This window comes from Salvelinus namaycush, chromosome 11 (genome assembly GCF_016432855.1).
Source record: "Salvelinus namaycush isolate Seneca chromosome 11, SaNama_1.0, whole genome shotgun sequence".
Taxonomy (NCBI): domain Eukaryota; kingdom Metazoa; phylum Chordata; class Actinopteri; order Salmoniformes; family Salmonidae; genus Salvelinus; species Salvelinus namaycush.
In genome coordinates, this window is record NC_052317.1 from 34346662 (window position 1) to 34363378 (window position 16717).

At 43.3% G+C, this 16717-nt stretch overlaps 1 protein-coding gene across 2 annotated transcripts; it reads left to right on the forward strand.

The window, feature by feature from the left end:
- The first annotated feature begins 5792 nt into the window (after positions 1-5792).
- On the forward strand, positions 5793-12002 carry LOC120056092 (homeobox and leucine zipper protein Homez-like). Of its 2 annotated transcripts, none has more exons than XM_039004261.1 (3): positions 5793-5914; positions 7445-7555; positions 7981-12002. In XM_039004261.1, exon 3 carries the CDS (start codon positions 8009-8011, stop codon positions 10094-10096), a length of 2088 nt encoding a protein of 695 aa, XP_038860189.1. In that variant the 5' UTR covers positions 5793-5914; positions 7445-7555; positions 7981-8008; the 3' UTR covers positions 10097-12002. The 2 variants fall into 2 exon arrangements, with proteins under 2 accessions (XP_038860189.1, XP_038860188.1); XM_039004260.1 differs by having other exon boundaries at positions 5846-6207.
- Positions 12003-16717: the final 4715 nt, after the last annotated feature.

The following is a 16717-nucleotide window of genomic DNA, read 5'->3' on the forward strand; positions in this document are numbered from 1 at the left end:
CCCTGTCTATGTTGGTAGATAAGATGAGAGCACCCCTCCAGCTAGGATGGAGTCCGTCACTCCTCAGCAGGTCAGGCTTGGTCCTGTTTGTGGGTGAGTCCCAGAAAGAGGGCCAATTATCTACAAATTCTATCTTTTGGGAGGGGCAGAAAACAGTTTTCAACCAGCGATTGAGTTGTGAGATTCTGCTGTAGAGCTCATCACTCCCCCTAACTGGGAGGGGGCCAGAGACAATTACTCGATGCCGACACATCTTTCTAGCTGATTTACACGCTGAAGCTATGTTGCGCTTGGTGACCTCTGACTGTTTCATCCTAACATCGTTGGTGCCGACGTGGATAACAATATCTCTATACTCTCTACACTCGCCAGTTTTAGCTTTAGCCAGCACCATCTTCAGATTAGCCTTAACGTCGGTAGCCCTGCCCCCTGGTAAACAGTGTATGATCGCTGGGTGATTCGTTTTAAGTCTAATACTGCGGGTAATGGAGTCGCCAATGACTAGGGTTTTCAATTTGTCAGAGCTAATGGTGGGAAGCGTCATGCCGCCATCTTGACCCCTTGCTCAACTTTAAACAAGTTTACCAAACCCTCCATGCTTTTTTTTGGGCTATGATATTCGTATCCTATCCTCTTCAGTGTGACAGGCTAGCTGCAGACACAGCCATTGAGCTGAGGAGAAGGGGAGTGGCCTCTGTCAGTCTATGGCCTTGAGTAGTTCAGACAGAGTTGGTGTCTCAACTCATCATCATTGAGAAGGATTCTCCACCAGGTATTGATCCTAAGGTAGATGATAAACCATTTGAAGTATTGCTCTTCAATATGAGTTTGAAAGACTGATGCTGTTTTCTTCATGATTTTCTGAATTATATATTTTCATAGGCTTTACTAGTTCTTATTATTTCACTGTAGTGACTTTGTGATAAAGGCATTACCCCGTTTCTCTCAATTCAGAGACATCTTTGCCAATGAAGACACCACAGAGCTGAGTGGGAAGTGCATTGTGGAGCTGGCGAAAGGTACATTACATTTACATTATACTACAGCATGTACATGGTCATGCACCGTTATACACTCAGTGGCCAGTTTATTAGGTACACCACCCCGTTCACAAAAATGGTTAGCTCCTACAGACAGTGAGTCATGTGGTCATGGCTTGCTATATAAAGAAGGCACACAAGCATCAAGGCATTCAGTTACTGTTCGATTAAACATTAGAATGTGCAAAACTAGTGACCTGAGCAACTTTGAGCGTGGTATGATCATCAGGTCAGGCGCGCTGGTCCCAGCATCTCAGAAACAGCTGGCCTCCTGGGCTTTTCACGCACAACAGTGTCTAGGGTTTACTGAGAATGGTGCGATAAACCAAAAACATCCTCGGTCCTCTGCCAGGACCTAGGATCAAGGGTGACACTCAAGTGTTTTAATACTATATCTCTTGACACAATGATGAAAATAATCATGGCCTCTAAACCTTCAAGCTGCATACTGGACCCTATTCCAACTAAACTACTGAAAGAGCTGCTTCCTGTGCTTGGCCCTCCTATGTTGAACATAATAAACGGCTCTCTATCCACCGGATGTGTATCAAACTCACTAAAAGTGGCAGTAATAAAGCCTCTCTTGAAAAAGCCAAACCTTGACCCAGAAAATATAAAGAACTATCGGCCTATATCGAATCTCCCATTCCTCTCAAAAATTTGAGAAAAAGCTGTTGCGCAGCAACTCACTGCCTTCCTGAAAACAAGCAATGTATACGAAATGCTTCAGTCTGGTTTTAGACCCCATCATAGCACTGAGACTGCACTTGTGAAGGTGGTAAATGACCTTTTAATGGCGTCAGACCGAGGCTCTGCATTGTTCTCGTGCTCCTAGACCTTAGTGTTGCTTTTGATACCATCGATCATCACATTCTTTTGGAGAGATTGGAAACGCAAATTGGTCTACACGGACAAGTTCTGGCCTGGTTTAGATCTTATCTGTCGGAAAGATATCAGTTTGTCTCTGTGGATGGTTTGTCCTCAACTGTAAATTTCGGTGTTCCTCAAGGTTCCGTTTTAGGACCACTATTGTTTTCACTATATGTTTTACCTCTTGGTGATGTCATTCGGAAACATAATGTTAACTTTCACTGCTATGGGGATGACACACAGCTGTACATTTCGATGAAATATGGTGAAGCCCCAAAATTGCCTGTGTTTCAGACATAAGGAAGTGGATGGCTGCAAATGTTCTACTTTTAAACTCAGACAAAACAGAGATGCTTGTTCTAGGTCCCAAGAAACAAAGAGATCTTCTGTTGAATCTGACAATTAATCTTGATGGTTGTACAGTCGTCTCAAATAAAACTGTGAAGGACCTCGGCGTTACTATGGACCCTGATCTCTCTTTTGACAAACATATCAAGACTGTTTCAAGGACAACTTTTTTTCCATCTACGTAACATTGCAAAAATCAGAAACTTTCTGTCCAAAAATGATGCAGAAAAAGTAATCCATGCTTTTGTCACTTCTAGGTTAGACAAATACAATGCTCTACTTTCTGTCTGAGTGTAGTCTGGCCCAGGAGTGTGAAGGTGAATGGAAAGGCACTGGAGCACTGAACCACCCTTGCCTTCTCTGCCTGGCCGGTTCCCCTCTCTCCACTGGGATTCTCTGCCTCTAACCCTATTACAGGGGCTGAGTCACTGGCTTACTGGTGCTCTTCCATGCCGTCCCTAGGAGGGGTGCGTTACTTGAGTGGGTTGAGTCATTGACATGATCTTCCTGTCTGGGTTGGCGCCCCCCCTTGAGTTGTGCCGTGGCGGAGATCTTTGTGGGTTATACTCGGCCTTGTCTCAGGATGGTAAGTTGGTGGTTGAAGATATCCCTCTAGTGGTGTGGGGGCTGTGCTTTGGCAAAGTGGGTGGGGTTATATCCTGCCTGTTTGGCCCTGTCCGGGGGTATCGTCAGATGGGGCCAGTGTCTCCCGACCACTCCTGTCTCAGCCTCCAGTATTTATGCTGCAGTGGTTTATGTGTTGGGGGGCTAGGGCCAGTCTGTTATATCTGGAGTATTTCTCCTGTGTGAATTTAAGTATGCTCTCTCTAACTCTCTCTTTCTCTCTCTCTCTCGGAGGACCTGAGCCCTAGGACCATGCCTCAGGACTACACCTGCATTGCTTGCTGTTTGGAGTTTTAGGCTGTGTTTCTGTACAGCACTTTGAGATATCAGCTGATGTAAGAAGGGCTTTATAAATAAATTTGATTTGAATCAGCGGTAGTTCTGCAGGTGAAAACGGCTAGTTGATGAGGTCGAATGAGAATGTTAAGAAACATGCAAGCTAACATGCAGGCCACAAACAGGCAAATAACAGCACAATACAACAGTATCTCGGGAATGCACAACTCGTCGGGCCTTGTCACGGATGGGCTTTTGCAGTAGACAACCACACCGGGTTCCCCTCCTATCAGCTAAAAACTAGAAGCGGCGGCTCCAGTGGGCACACGATCACCAACACTGGACAATTGAGGAGTGGAAAAATGTTGCCTGGTCCAACGAATCCCGTTTCTTGTAGCGTCATGCTGATAACAGTCAGGAATTGGCATTCCCTTGTGTCAACGGTACAGGCTGGTGGCGGGTGTGTAATGGTGTGGGGAATGTTTTCCTGGCACACATTAGGTCCCTTGATACCAATTGAGCAATGTTTCCATGCCCTGAAGAATTCAGGCTGTTCGGGAGGCAAAGGGCGTCTTGACTCGGTACTAGATGAGTGTACCTAATAAACTGTCCAGTGAGTGTATTTCTGCAGTTAATTATAACGCCTTATTTAACAACAAAACAGGCTAAATATCCTTTTGAAGATTTGTTTGTTTTAGATCTGGGCTCTCACCTTAACTGTTTTTTGATTTGCAGATGTTTTTCAGAGTTGAAGTTCTGTTTTGCATTCCGTTTCTGATTTGAAGATAACCTGATGTTGCTGTCAGGAAACGTGTTGACCTGGTTAGGGGCTACGGGATACAAGATGTTGACGGTAGGGAGATAATCTATTTGCACGCTGAACTGAAATGTACATAGGCCTGTACACCAGTCTCTAACTTACTCTCTCTTTATTTTCAGGTCAGAGTGTGACAGACCACACCTCCTTCAAATTCCTCCTTACCCAGGTCCCATATCTTTCCTGGCTGTCCTAGATGGTACCCTCGTTTTTCCGGGTTCCTCGGTTTGTTCTTACCCTCACCATGGACGCTTCTGAGACTCCTCAAACTCTTCTGTGACACATGGATTACTGCAGTGGCAGTAATGTACATTACACGGTATTCCTATACATAGAATACTAAATCATTATAATTCTGTGTTCATATTCCTATGGAGGATCTGCACCATTGTTCTTTATTGAGTATTATGAGTTTTACCAATTTATAAGCTTGCATGTGATTAACCTTGCCAAACTATTGCCTCAGATTTACAAAAGTTGGGAGATGCTACCACATGTCTAAACACAAAATGACTTTATTCAAATGAGCATTGTATGAAGAAACATGCCAGCTGTGATCTTTAGCTGCATCTAAAAACGCTAACCGAATGTATTTTGTAATACTGATAGAAATAAAATGATCTACATTCCTATACCACTTAGCACTAATATGTTGTGTGTAGCAGGGTCATTGTTATTGCATGAGTTTACTTTAGGCTCTTGTTGTGCACTTATTTAAACAGTTATTTAAGTGTTTTATTAATAGCCTAATCAGAGAGGAATGTGAAGCCAGAGGTTTTACTCAACCCAAAATCTGTCCACGAAAATAAGCCCATGAGGTGAGGAATTTTTGTATGGATATCAATGAGTGTTGAATTTGGTCAACAAAAATGGAATTGCTAATTTGCTACATGAGGCTTATTTGATTAAATAGAAGTTCGTAAATTGTTAGGTTGTTATTAATGTACTGATGTGAGTGGACGCACATTGCATTTCGGCAATTTAGAAAAAAACTACTTTTATAACTGAGTTGTGCCTGTTGTCATGGAGATAAAGGAGTCATCGTGGATATAACCAGAGGTTTACCTTGCGAACGGTTTGTACTGAACGACATGTTACTCCAAAACATTCTTGAACAGACTTTGAGGTATGTTTGCGCCCGTTTGGTGGGTGTGGTGAGGTGTGGCTTGAAGTAACGTGTTTAAAGGGCAGTGGCCATGCAGACAGCGTTCCACAACCCAACCCCTTCCCGTTTTTCAACTGGTTCAGTACAGCAACGTTTCCGTTCAATTGAACGTCCCAGAGCGTAAAAACGTACTGAACGCAGCTCCACTTTAGCATGGACATTGCCATCGAGGGCTTACACATTTTTTATGTAGTAAACTAGATGGGGGTTCCTATGAGTTGGGAGCAATCAGCAAATTAAGAAAATTGACTAAGCCTTGCTCAATTGCGCTGCCCATGCTGTCACAGAGACGATATTGGCACAGATACAGAGATGAGTCATCTATCTCTATGGCCTGTTGTTCACACGCGTCTCTGCCCTCTCATTGGCTAGAATGGTCCCACCTGATCTCGTTCCTCCCGCCTGCTTTCGATGACATGTACTTCTATTGTTAGAGCGGTCACTGGACTATCTTGTCAATATAATAGACCATCGTTGGTCTAATGGAATCTGAACGTACTCTTTCTAAACAACTAAGATAACCTTACTAACATGGCGATTGCGGTTCCTATAAGTGTGTAATGGAAGAGTTATTTTGCCGACCAGTCCCAATGACAGGCACCTCCTTCCTCCAATCCCTGTCTTTGCATAGAATGGCACACCCTCTTTACCGTCACCCAGGAGATACAGAGGGGAGGGGGGGTGCTCTGAGTTCCTGGTCCTCCTAGCCTCGATTTGGCCGGACACGACACACTTTCGGATTTACAGAACAAAAGCAACAACGGACCGAGGGGGGTAGGTACAGTAAGGAAACAATTTCAAACAATTAACAAATCGATTCTAAAGGCGTATCATATTTAGTATCAGTTTGGGTCTCAACTTGAGACAGCTACAAAGTTCTAGAATTGTTTCCGAAACGAGAACCCGTTTTGAGGTTCGACGGATAAATAAAGCATCAGGGTCAGACAAATGGTATTGTTCCCCCGTTTTGTTCTCTCCAACTTCAGCCATTAACAAAAGAGAAGATTGGGATATTTTGTTTTCACTTTATCCAACCCCAGAGTGAAGGGGTGAAATACATGATTCCGGTAAGTCATTTTTGTTATTACTGAAGCGTGTCCGTGTGAGTGCGCAGTCTGACCATTTTAGCTAGTACGCCACAAAGGATCAAGACATCGGAAGGGTAGGCCTATTGTCATGGCCACTGCTCCAACCTGTGAGCTGTTTAACATCGTATGCTGTCTTGCTGTATGATATGAGGCCTGGTTACCGTTAGTAAAGCGCCGAATATCTTTCTGTCGTCGGCAATATAAAATGTTAACGGGCTACTAGTTTGCTCACTCCCTGGTTGGCCCAATCATTTTTGGGATATGAACGAATAACTTCCGAGAAACAGAGTTCCAACAGAACGCAGCAGGATACATTTAGTTCGCTAATCACTTGTGATTTGGTTCTGGGATCCGATACTAGATATTCCTGACCGTCGGGCTCTTAAATTGGTCAGCATAACTTGATCTAATTTCTCAAATACTTGACTCCCAGTTTCTTTTCGTGTTAGTTTGTTTATTAAAAATCGCAGGGTTTCCCAAACTCGGTCCTGGGGCCTCCCAGGGGTGTACTGGTTGTTTTTTGCCTTAACACTACACATCTGATTCAAATAATCACCTCATCAAGCTTTGATTATTTAAATCAGCTGTGTAACACTAGGGCAAAAACTTAAACGTGCATCATTGGGAAGACCAAGGGCTGAGTTTGGGAAACCCTGTGCTGTGGTAATCATCATGTGAACTCCTAGCTGGAAGGACACAGGGTATGCGTCATTTGTCACAGTCCTGCACACTTATTCATTCATCATACACACCTGATTCCGCTAACAAAGGTTCGTTATTGGTCATCAAAGTAAGTTGAATCGGGTGTTACAGTGCCAGTCTGGGACATGCACACTGCGCCCCGCCAGGGTAAATAGACCTCTTGAGTATGGTGTACTTGGATTAAATTCCAGTTTTGTGTGTTTGTCAGGGGGAAATTACTTTAAATGTACACCTGTTGCACGTCATAGTTTGCTCTGTGAATTGACAATGAACTTGTGGTTTTGGTCAGATAAGGACAGAGGTTGCACATCAATTCCTTCAAATAGCCGGTCTCAAGTTGACCTTTTGTGTAAAGTCAATGCCTCTGCTTTAGATGTTTAAAAAATAAATAATGCAGGTTATTATACAACACTTTCATAAATGACAATGTTTTATTTATGTATATATTTTATCATGTATGAATTGCCTACACATTGAATATGTCAATTGCTCAATCTCTTTTGTCTTTCCATAGGTGTTTCTGCTGTGCCTCACTGCCTCTGTCAGGGGGGTCAAACTTGATTCTGAGGACTGGCGACTTGAAGGGAAACAAGGACGACGGAAACAAAGCCAGTGCTGGAAACGGGTAAGAGAAGCGCCTGTGGCAAATTTCTTACAGCCCCCCCCTTTCCCTGAGACCCCCTGACTACACACCCCACCCTCACAACACAAGTCAATCACCACACTTTGGTTCCAAGGGGGAGGGGAGCACAATCTGGACAGAGGATATACGACCAGTTTCATGGTGAGACTTTGAGAAGGGAGTGTGACTTAGAGGGGGAGGGGAAACAGCTGTCAGGTCTTTGACTTTGGGAATAGAAAGTCCTCCTCTAGATACTTTCATCCAGACCGTGACTCATATACTGCTCCTTTGACACATTTTCCCCTAAAGCACATGACACCATTATAGTATCTAAACATTGGCAACCTCCAGTGAGATTTCACTGTTAATGTTATAATCAATTTATAAAGCACACAATGTATTTGATATCTTTATCATATCTCTACCAGACTGGAGTGACGGGCGGTGACATCACCGATGGCAACACAGGTTGACCGTAACAGAAGAATAGGACTGGAGGTAAACATGAAGGAGTCATCCCAGTGTGATGTCACATGGACAGAGAATGAAGGAAAGCATACCTCCCTGCATTCCTCCAAGACTTCACACTATCAGATCACCAATGGAAAGAGCAATCTATCCTCTGACCCCAGTGCAACAGACAGTGATGTAAGCGAGGGCAGAGATGGGGGTGTTAGTTTCAGCACCAACCATAACTCTGTGGTGTGCCTGCCTTTGGTCTCTGAGGGCCTGAAGCTAGTATGGACACAGTCAGATCAGACACGTGAGCTTGACACCATCCCAGAGCTGGTCCAGGCATTCAATGTGTTCCCATACCCAACATCTCGTGAGGTGAATGCCTTGGCACGGCTTTGTGCCCTGCCTCTGGACAAAGTCAAGGTCTGGTTCATGGTGCAGAGAATCAAATACGGTATCAGCTGGGCCTCAGAGGAGATTGAGGAGACGCGTCGCAAGCTGGCCGGACCTGAGCGGACTAACGACTATGCAAATGAGAAGGAGATAAAAATTGGGAATGGGTGTGGGGCAATATCTGTGGAGACAGAGGACGATGATCAAATTAATAATGGTCTTCACTCCTACCTGCTTCACCCAAGAAAACGAGCCAGACATGAGACCCCAGAACCCTGCAAACCAGCCGCCACTGTCCAACATTTCAGTTCCTCTCTCCCACCCCCTCAGGATTCATACTACTACCGCCCTCCTGTGGACATGCCAGCAACTACCGCAACTGATGCTTCCCTGAGCCTCTCTGAGACCTCACTTGGCTCTCCACAGCAACAACAACGCGGACGCTACAAAAAGACCAAAGCCCAACTTGCAGTCCTTCGCAGCAGCTTCCTGCGGGAAAACTGGCCCGCAGAGACTGAGCTCCGACGCCTGCAGGAGGACACCAGCCTGAGCCGCAATGACATCCGCAAGTGGTTCAGCGACAGCCGGTACCAGCTTAGAAATGGGCGTGGACTGCTTGGAACATCCATGGTCTATCCTCAGTTGACAACAGGAGACGCAAAGAACGAATCTCAGCAACTTCGACCTCTTCCACTCGTAGCACACAGGCCTCGGGATCAAGAAAATGGTGTTGAAGTGCAGGGAAGGGCTCAAGAGAAGGGAGCTCGCAGCAACGGAGTGAAAGATTCACACTTCTTCCAGAACTTTCTGTCAAACAGCTTGGAGGCATTTGGGGAGGGAGCAGTGGGAGTGGAGGCAGAGGAGGACGAGGTTGCGGAGGAAGCCTCAGTTCACACTGAAACTGTTAAGGAAGAGAACGAGGCGGTGGTGAAACAAGAAAAGCCTCTACACTTTAGGGGCAGTAAGAACCCAGAGATTAAACAATCACCATCAGCCGTTACCATCTCCACTTCCCCCATCCCCTCGCATTCTACCACCCCTTCAACTTTAACTGCTAATAAGCGTAGTTCTTCTAGTACCAGCACGGTGCAGAGGTCTGCTCGCTCAGCCAAAGCCTCACTGACAGCCCTGTCTCTCTCCAGTCCTCCCTCAACCTCGTCTCCTCTTCTTACACCCGCTGGCCGACCACGGAAGACCAAGGAACAACTGGACATACTAAAGGAGCACTTCTTGCGGTGCCAGTGGCCTAAGAGTGAGGACTACACCCAGCTGGTAGAGCTCACAGGCTTGCCTCGTGCAGATGTCAGCCAGTGGTTTGGGGATACGCGCTATGCTGTTAAAAATGGTCAGCTACGTTGGGTGCAGGGGGTCCGTGAGCAATTCCGAGAGCAATTCCTGGCTGAATTAGCCACACAGCAAAATGGCAGTGGTGGAAACGGTTCCAGTGGAACCCCTCGGGTTACGGGTAGCCGCAAACGAAAGTCTCAAGTGAATGGCGCAACAGCACCAACATCCACTGCAGATTCCCCGGACATCAATCCGCTGGAGGTTTACCATCGCTCGACAGGGGTTCTTCATGAGAAAGACCTTGATGCCCTTTGCAAAAAGTCACGAATGAGCTACCAGCAGGTGCGGGACTGGTTTGCATCTCAGGAGAGCAAGGCATTTGACCCAGAGCCCAATGTTACTGATTGAGATGAGGAACTTGTGGGCTGGTAGGGGTTGGAAAGTAGCAGTGTCTCTCTTTTTTACAGAGGACAAGACTGATAATGTCTTACCCAGAATTTCTCATAAATTTGACAAACATTTCATATTGAATTACTTTGCTTTAATGTGAGCAGGTGTGACTCTTAAATGCTTAGTATCAGCACAGATTTTGCGACTGTGCTGAATTATTGCTGCATTCTCTTTTTTTTTTTTTCATAAGTTTGGACTAAATCCTGATGGTGCTGCCTACTGTAGACAGGACAGTACATAGTACACTGGTTCAATTCCCCCCCACCTATTTTGTTTGTGTTATATAATTTGTAGTCCAGTATTGTAGCAACATATTAACTGGATAAAAAGTATGTATTGGTTAGAGCTCCTTAGGTACTGTAGTTTAGTTCTGTATTTTACAGAAGTGAAACTGCACTGGGAAAACCTAAACATAACATCATTTATGAGTCTTAGGGTAAAGACACTGATTAATCACTTAAAGTAGTAATCATTCCTTTACAACCTACATGTCCTTTTTACAAAAACAAACTGGACATCCACACGTAATACTTCTGAATAGACAGGTTGCACTTGAATTTGAGCCCTGACATTTTAGCTGTGATAATGTTTATTAAATGCATTCCTTTTCAGAAAAATTGAATACCTATTAAAATTGTTATGCAGTTTGCACTGACCTGCAATGTTTTAAAGTGAAGTTCAATGTCCACGAAGACTACAAGTTCCAAACATATTTTGGATAAACTGAAGATACTGAACTGCACTCTTTGGTTCTGTATAATCCTGTATTTTTCACTCTGCTCAACTGTCTCAATTTCTGTTTACCTGTGAAGGGCTGCAATATAGGCTTATTTTATTGTTGGGTTTTCAGTTTATTTCACCTAGTCCATGCCCCAGATTGGTGGGGACAGTATTCTTCCTATATTGAGCATTTGTGTGAGGGGATTGAGGGGCAAAAGAAGTCACTGGAATTGTGTAATCCAACCAAATTCAGTTCAGCAGAGAAGGGACAGAAGCATAATAGATTGTCTTAGTCCACTTTAATCCAACGCAATAAGTAGTGTTTTGTGCAGGCCATTTTCTATGCCTCAGAGGAAAATTACACGTGTTACATTCATCCAGGTATACCAGTAAAAGTATTTTAATCAACATTAAGCAACATTTTCTACAGTGTAAATGTTTTTTCTATTAGCTATGAGAACATTACAAAGGAAGTACAAGAATGCTGTAGAGGGCTGAAGGAGAAATGTTTGTCTTAACACTATTCTCAGTTGCCGATCCCTTTAATTGTAGTTGTAAACAGTTTTTCAATTTTCTACTTAACTGGACACATGGCGCTCATTTCAAAAGTCAGAGATTCTCCAGTACTTTTCTATCTTTTATATCTAGTAGTTGTGAAAGTAGCACTCCCAAGCCAAAAGTGATCCCTGAAAATTGCGTACTACATCACATATGTGCACCACCTCATTGCTCTCTACTGTTTCCACTGAGTCGTTGGGCCCATCCTGCAACCTCATTGGATAATGCTGGGCAGGCTTCTTGCTAGCTTCCAATCAATGCAAGGGCTAGAACTCAAATTGTTAAGGGGCTGGCCCACGTGGGGTGAAATGTAGGGGAAATGGTGCTGCACAGTTTCAAGAAAAGTATTTTCAAACTAGGGATTTTGTGGCTAATTGAATTGAAGACAGTAATTCTGCTCATAGATTATGCATATATGAACTACACTTTGACACATCATCCCAAAGCGGGAGGTTTAAATAATATATATATACTTTATTTGCCAAAGTACGGGAGCATGTCTTTTTAATGTTGTATTATGTTCAATATAACATTTGCACAACTGCATCACTGGAAACAAGTAAAAAAATAAAATGTTGTGTGTTAACTGCTTCCCTGCACTTTCTGAGATCGGGGTCAGCTGTTCTTCAGATTCTGCAGAAAAAGTAAGAACTATGCCAAAATACTTAAGGACACGTACTGAAATCAAAGTTGGATCTTTGTCATTTCAACTCGTCACTTTAGGAGCTACTTAATTTAAAACCTAAATTCAACTGGATCTCAATTTTGTCACTAGAATTGAAATTAAGTCAGTATGAGACAGCATGAAACAATAACCTACCGGTTTACTGGCCATTTCTGAAAGGCCTTGGGGAGTGCAGTGATGACCCAGTCAAGAACTGGAAAATGTTCGGAGTCAGATTCTCAGACCTGAGAATTGGGGAGAGGTTTGCTCATTTAGCTTTGGGCCTCTTTACACTAAACTACTTTGACGACACAGTCCCAGGAACGATACTCCTGATACTTTTGTAGTGTAAAGAGACAGATCTAGATTCAACTCTGTTTGAGAGATGTCTCCCACACAACTCTTCTGCAAAGGATTCAGGTAGGGCAGTTGTGCTTCATAGATCTGAGGAGGCGAGGACACTCCTCCATTCGCCTACTAATTATAATGAACAAAAATATTCCAACATGTAACAATTTCAAAGATTTTACTGAGTTACAGTTCATGTAAGGAAATCAGTCAATTTTCAATAAATTCATTAGGCCTTAATCTATGGATTTCACATGACTCGGAATACTGATATGCATCTGTTGGTCACAGATACCTTAACAAAAAAAAAGGTAGGTGCATGGATCCGAAAACAATGGGCCTCAGGATCTTCACGCGGAACAGTTACCAGGGATTCATCCGCAAAGAGCACATTTCTCCAGCGTGCCAGCGGCCATCGAAGGTGAGTTTTGTCCACTGAAGTCAGTTTCGACGCCGAACTGCAGTCAGGTCGAGACCCTGGTGAGGACGACGAGCATGCAGATGAGCTTCCCGAGACGGTTTCTGACAGTTTGTGCAGAAGTTCTTCTGTTGTGCAAACCCGGTTTCATCGGCTTTTCGGGTGGCTGGTTTCAGACAATCCAGCAGGTGAAGAAGCCCGGATGTGGAGGTCATGGGCTGGCGTGGTTACACGTGGTCTGCGGTTGTAATGCCAGTTGGACGTACTGTCAAATTCTCTAAAACGATGACGGAGGCAGCTTATGGTAGAGAAATGTTCATTCAATTATCTGGCAACAGCTCTGGTGGACATTCCTGCAGTCAGCATGGCAAAACTTCAGACTTCTGTGGCATTGTGTGACAAAACTGCACATTTTAGAATGGCCTTTTTTTGTCCCTGGCACAAGGTCCTGTTTAATGATCATGCTGTTTTATCAGCTTCTTGATATGCCACACATGTCAGGTGGATGGATTATCTTAGCAAAGGAGAAATGCTCACTAACAAGGATGTAAACAAATTTGAGAGAAAAGCTTTTTGTGCGTATGAACATTTCTTTCACATGTTGCTTTTATATTTTTGTTCGGTGTAATTGACTCAACCAATTATCAGTTTCTGGGTCATGAAGGAGCGAAGACGGAGGAATTGAGGAGAGGACTGACTTTTGTTCAAACTACATGTACCTGTAAGAATTACCTTAATACCAGTAGATAGCATTTTTGCTGTTAGCCAAATTGCTAATTATAGGCTTAAAATATGAACAAATTTGTGAATCATTGCATTAACCAAGAGTGCAACATTATGGTTTAGATGAGAAGCTCCTGTATAGTTTGATGTGCGTTCCTTATTTTGTTTGTCCATATACTATGGTATTTACGGTACGCTAATAGGTGCACACACATGCATGAAGCAGGAACGTGGCTCTGGTCACACCACATCCAAAGGCTGAAGTAAGGAAGGTGAAAACAGAAAAGTAGCAAATCTGATGTTGAAGAGCGATCTTATTACAACATTACTAATGTAAGTCCACCCGTACAACTACTTTCAACGATGCACCATGGAAATGGAAATCAACTGATATTCATCAATTCTTACCGGGTGGGAGTGCTAATAATGGTGGGAGTCCCTATGAGAAGAGAGAAAAAAATTTAACATTTCAATCTCACATTTGACAGTTTGATGTTCAAAGTGATTTACAGAAAAATAGTTGTGTTGCTTGAATGAGCTACCATGGTATGCTAAGACAATTCTATGCCAATCTTTAACTATCCGTTTGTCGATTGTTGATATATTTCTGTGACATCTTTCAAAAATGTTTGGCATGAAAATGTGCCAATGATCTTCTTTTTCATGACATTAAGTTAAATCTGTTGTGTGCCACTCACTGAAGCCACCACGCTCGTGCAGAGAGCTCAGGCTGGAGATTGATGTGGCAGAACCAGGCGGAGTCTGAGAGCAGGAGCAGGAGAGAAACAGAGACCATAAGAAAATACACTTACTGGAGGAGGGTTTCTCAGTCTGCTACAGTTAAGACAGAAGGAATGAAAACTCACTGCGAGGGTGAGCCTAAGGTTTCTATCTCTGAATCTCTCCTGGGTTTCAGCAAAGCCTTGGTGGCTGAAACATAGTTATTGACAGGTGAAAATATCTCTGAATTTAATAAATTGAGAGAATATAGGACATTGTGTTTGAAAGACTGCTGTTAGACAGTCAGTGTGATGTGTGTATGCATACATGCCTGTCTGTGCAACCACATTCATATATCTCCTACCTAACAGGACGTGAGCGAGGGGTGACTGTAAGTGTAAAGACAGATAAGGAAAGTTACACACCATTGCTCATCTGAGGTTTAAAATGGAATTTCTCCTATTAGGGATTCATTTAAATTGTATCGTCTTGCTAAGATCTCTGAAATGCCTCTGACCACAACCCATCAACATTCATCTTTACCTGGGGAGGTAACAGCCACTGGGAGAGACATCCTTTGGGCACTGCTAGGGAAACAGATCAGTTGTCAGTAAACGCTTTGAGCTTATGAGATAATGACATATTGAAAATATTTTTCTCAGATGTGATAAATAGTAGAGACTTATACCCATTTGTTTGAAATTGTCCAGGTGATGCCTGTGAAAAAAGAGTAAAGTCTAAAATGAGTATTGTGACAGCAATAGCGTACTTGATTAATCAAAGTCAAAAGACAGTGTTTGCTAATTGCTCAAAGACATTCGATGCTAAATACACTGAAAATCATACCCTCCTCTGAGAGAGAGGTTTCTTCAACTCGGCATTCTCTCTTTTCAGCTCTAAAACTTGCCTGCATAAAGGTTATGCGAGAGAAAGAAATGTCACTGTAATTGACTGAAGTAAGGCAGAAGAATAATAGTAACATACTATCGGTTGTTGTTACTGAACCTGTAACACTGATCTGTCACATCCTTCAGTCTCCTCTCCAGCTCCATAGATTTGTTTTTGAAGTAGACAATGACCCTTTCCTTCTGCCTTTGCTGGAATAGAGCAATCTGACAGGCAGCGATATCATCGTACAAATAGGTGCTGCGCTGGTAGGCCCGTAATAAACATTTGTGTTTAACTTTCATTTTTACACTTTTACCCCGCAACTTTTATATCAAATACACCTAACACAAAATGTAAAACAGAGTTGAACCTGTGCTATGTGCTCCAGACGAGACTGAATGAGCTTCACAGGGTCTTTGAAGAACACCTGCTCCTGAGGCTTCATCTTCCAATATAGGAAGAGTGATGTAGGGAGAAGAAAGTGTTATAAGTATGTAGAGATGAGGGACACTTGATTTACTGGGTAGGCTACATGTTGCTGTTGATGAATCAGTGACAGTCATTGAATTGAAAAAAGTAAACCAACCTGGTCTGAGATGGCCAGGTAATTGCAGCTGGCTCCACACACAGTGCAATGTTCTGAGGGGAAAAAAGGCAACATTTGGAGACAACACAACAGTATGAAATAAGAACAGATCTGGGACCATAGGATGGGTGTGGGCGGGGGACAGGGAAATGACAACAGTCATACTTTTATTGGGGTTGATGCAGCCTTCACAGCAGATGTGACCACAGCTGGAGACAGCAAAGTTCTGCCCCTCTCTTCGGAAGCAGCTGTTACAGTGGAACCAGTCCATCCCAATGCCTTGTGACTTGACTAGCTCTTGAATTTTGACACAAAACCTTGGAGAGAAAGGTTAGAATTCTGGATGACTGGATTCCACCATGATAATGTTAACTAGTTATGTTCATGCATTTTAACCCGGTTTATAACCCGGTTCAAGTTTGCGTATCAATTGGACTTTTGTGTCGCTAGCAAACTAGCCAGCTGGCTAACATTAGATATGATCAATGACTGGTTTGAAACCTAGTCTGAGTCTGACTAGCCAGTAATGTTAGCTTAGCAGCTAACGTTACCTAGCAAACCAGCTAGCTAGCATAAGGTTGTAAAGTGATGCAGGGCAGAGAAAACACGTCAGACACACTCAAATATGACTAATTTCAATGTTGTTGACTACCTTAGTTTTGAAATGTTGGCCTTAGTTGACCATCAACGTGAAGATGAGGAGCTGAAAAGTCTGCTTTATTTTAAATTTTTACTGAGCTACTAGTCCTGTTCTCCTGCACTGCAGGGTGAATACCGTTGAATGCGCGCGCGTCGTTGATTGGTCGAGTCCTCCATAGCGCGCTAAATTCACATGATACGGTAACCGTGCAGAGAGAAATTCCAGTGAACAAAATGTCCTGGACTCCTGCTAAGATATGTCTTTGATGATAACTATATGGTTTATAAAATATTAAAAGTGTATTCCATTGTCAA

Coding starts and splice junctions, on each gene's coding strand:
- LOC120056092 (XM_039004261.1), top strand. CDS start 8,009: ATGGCAACACAGGTTGACCGTAACAGAAGAATAGGACTGGAGGTAAAC.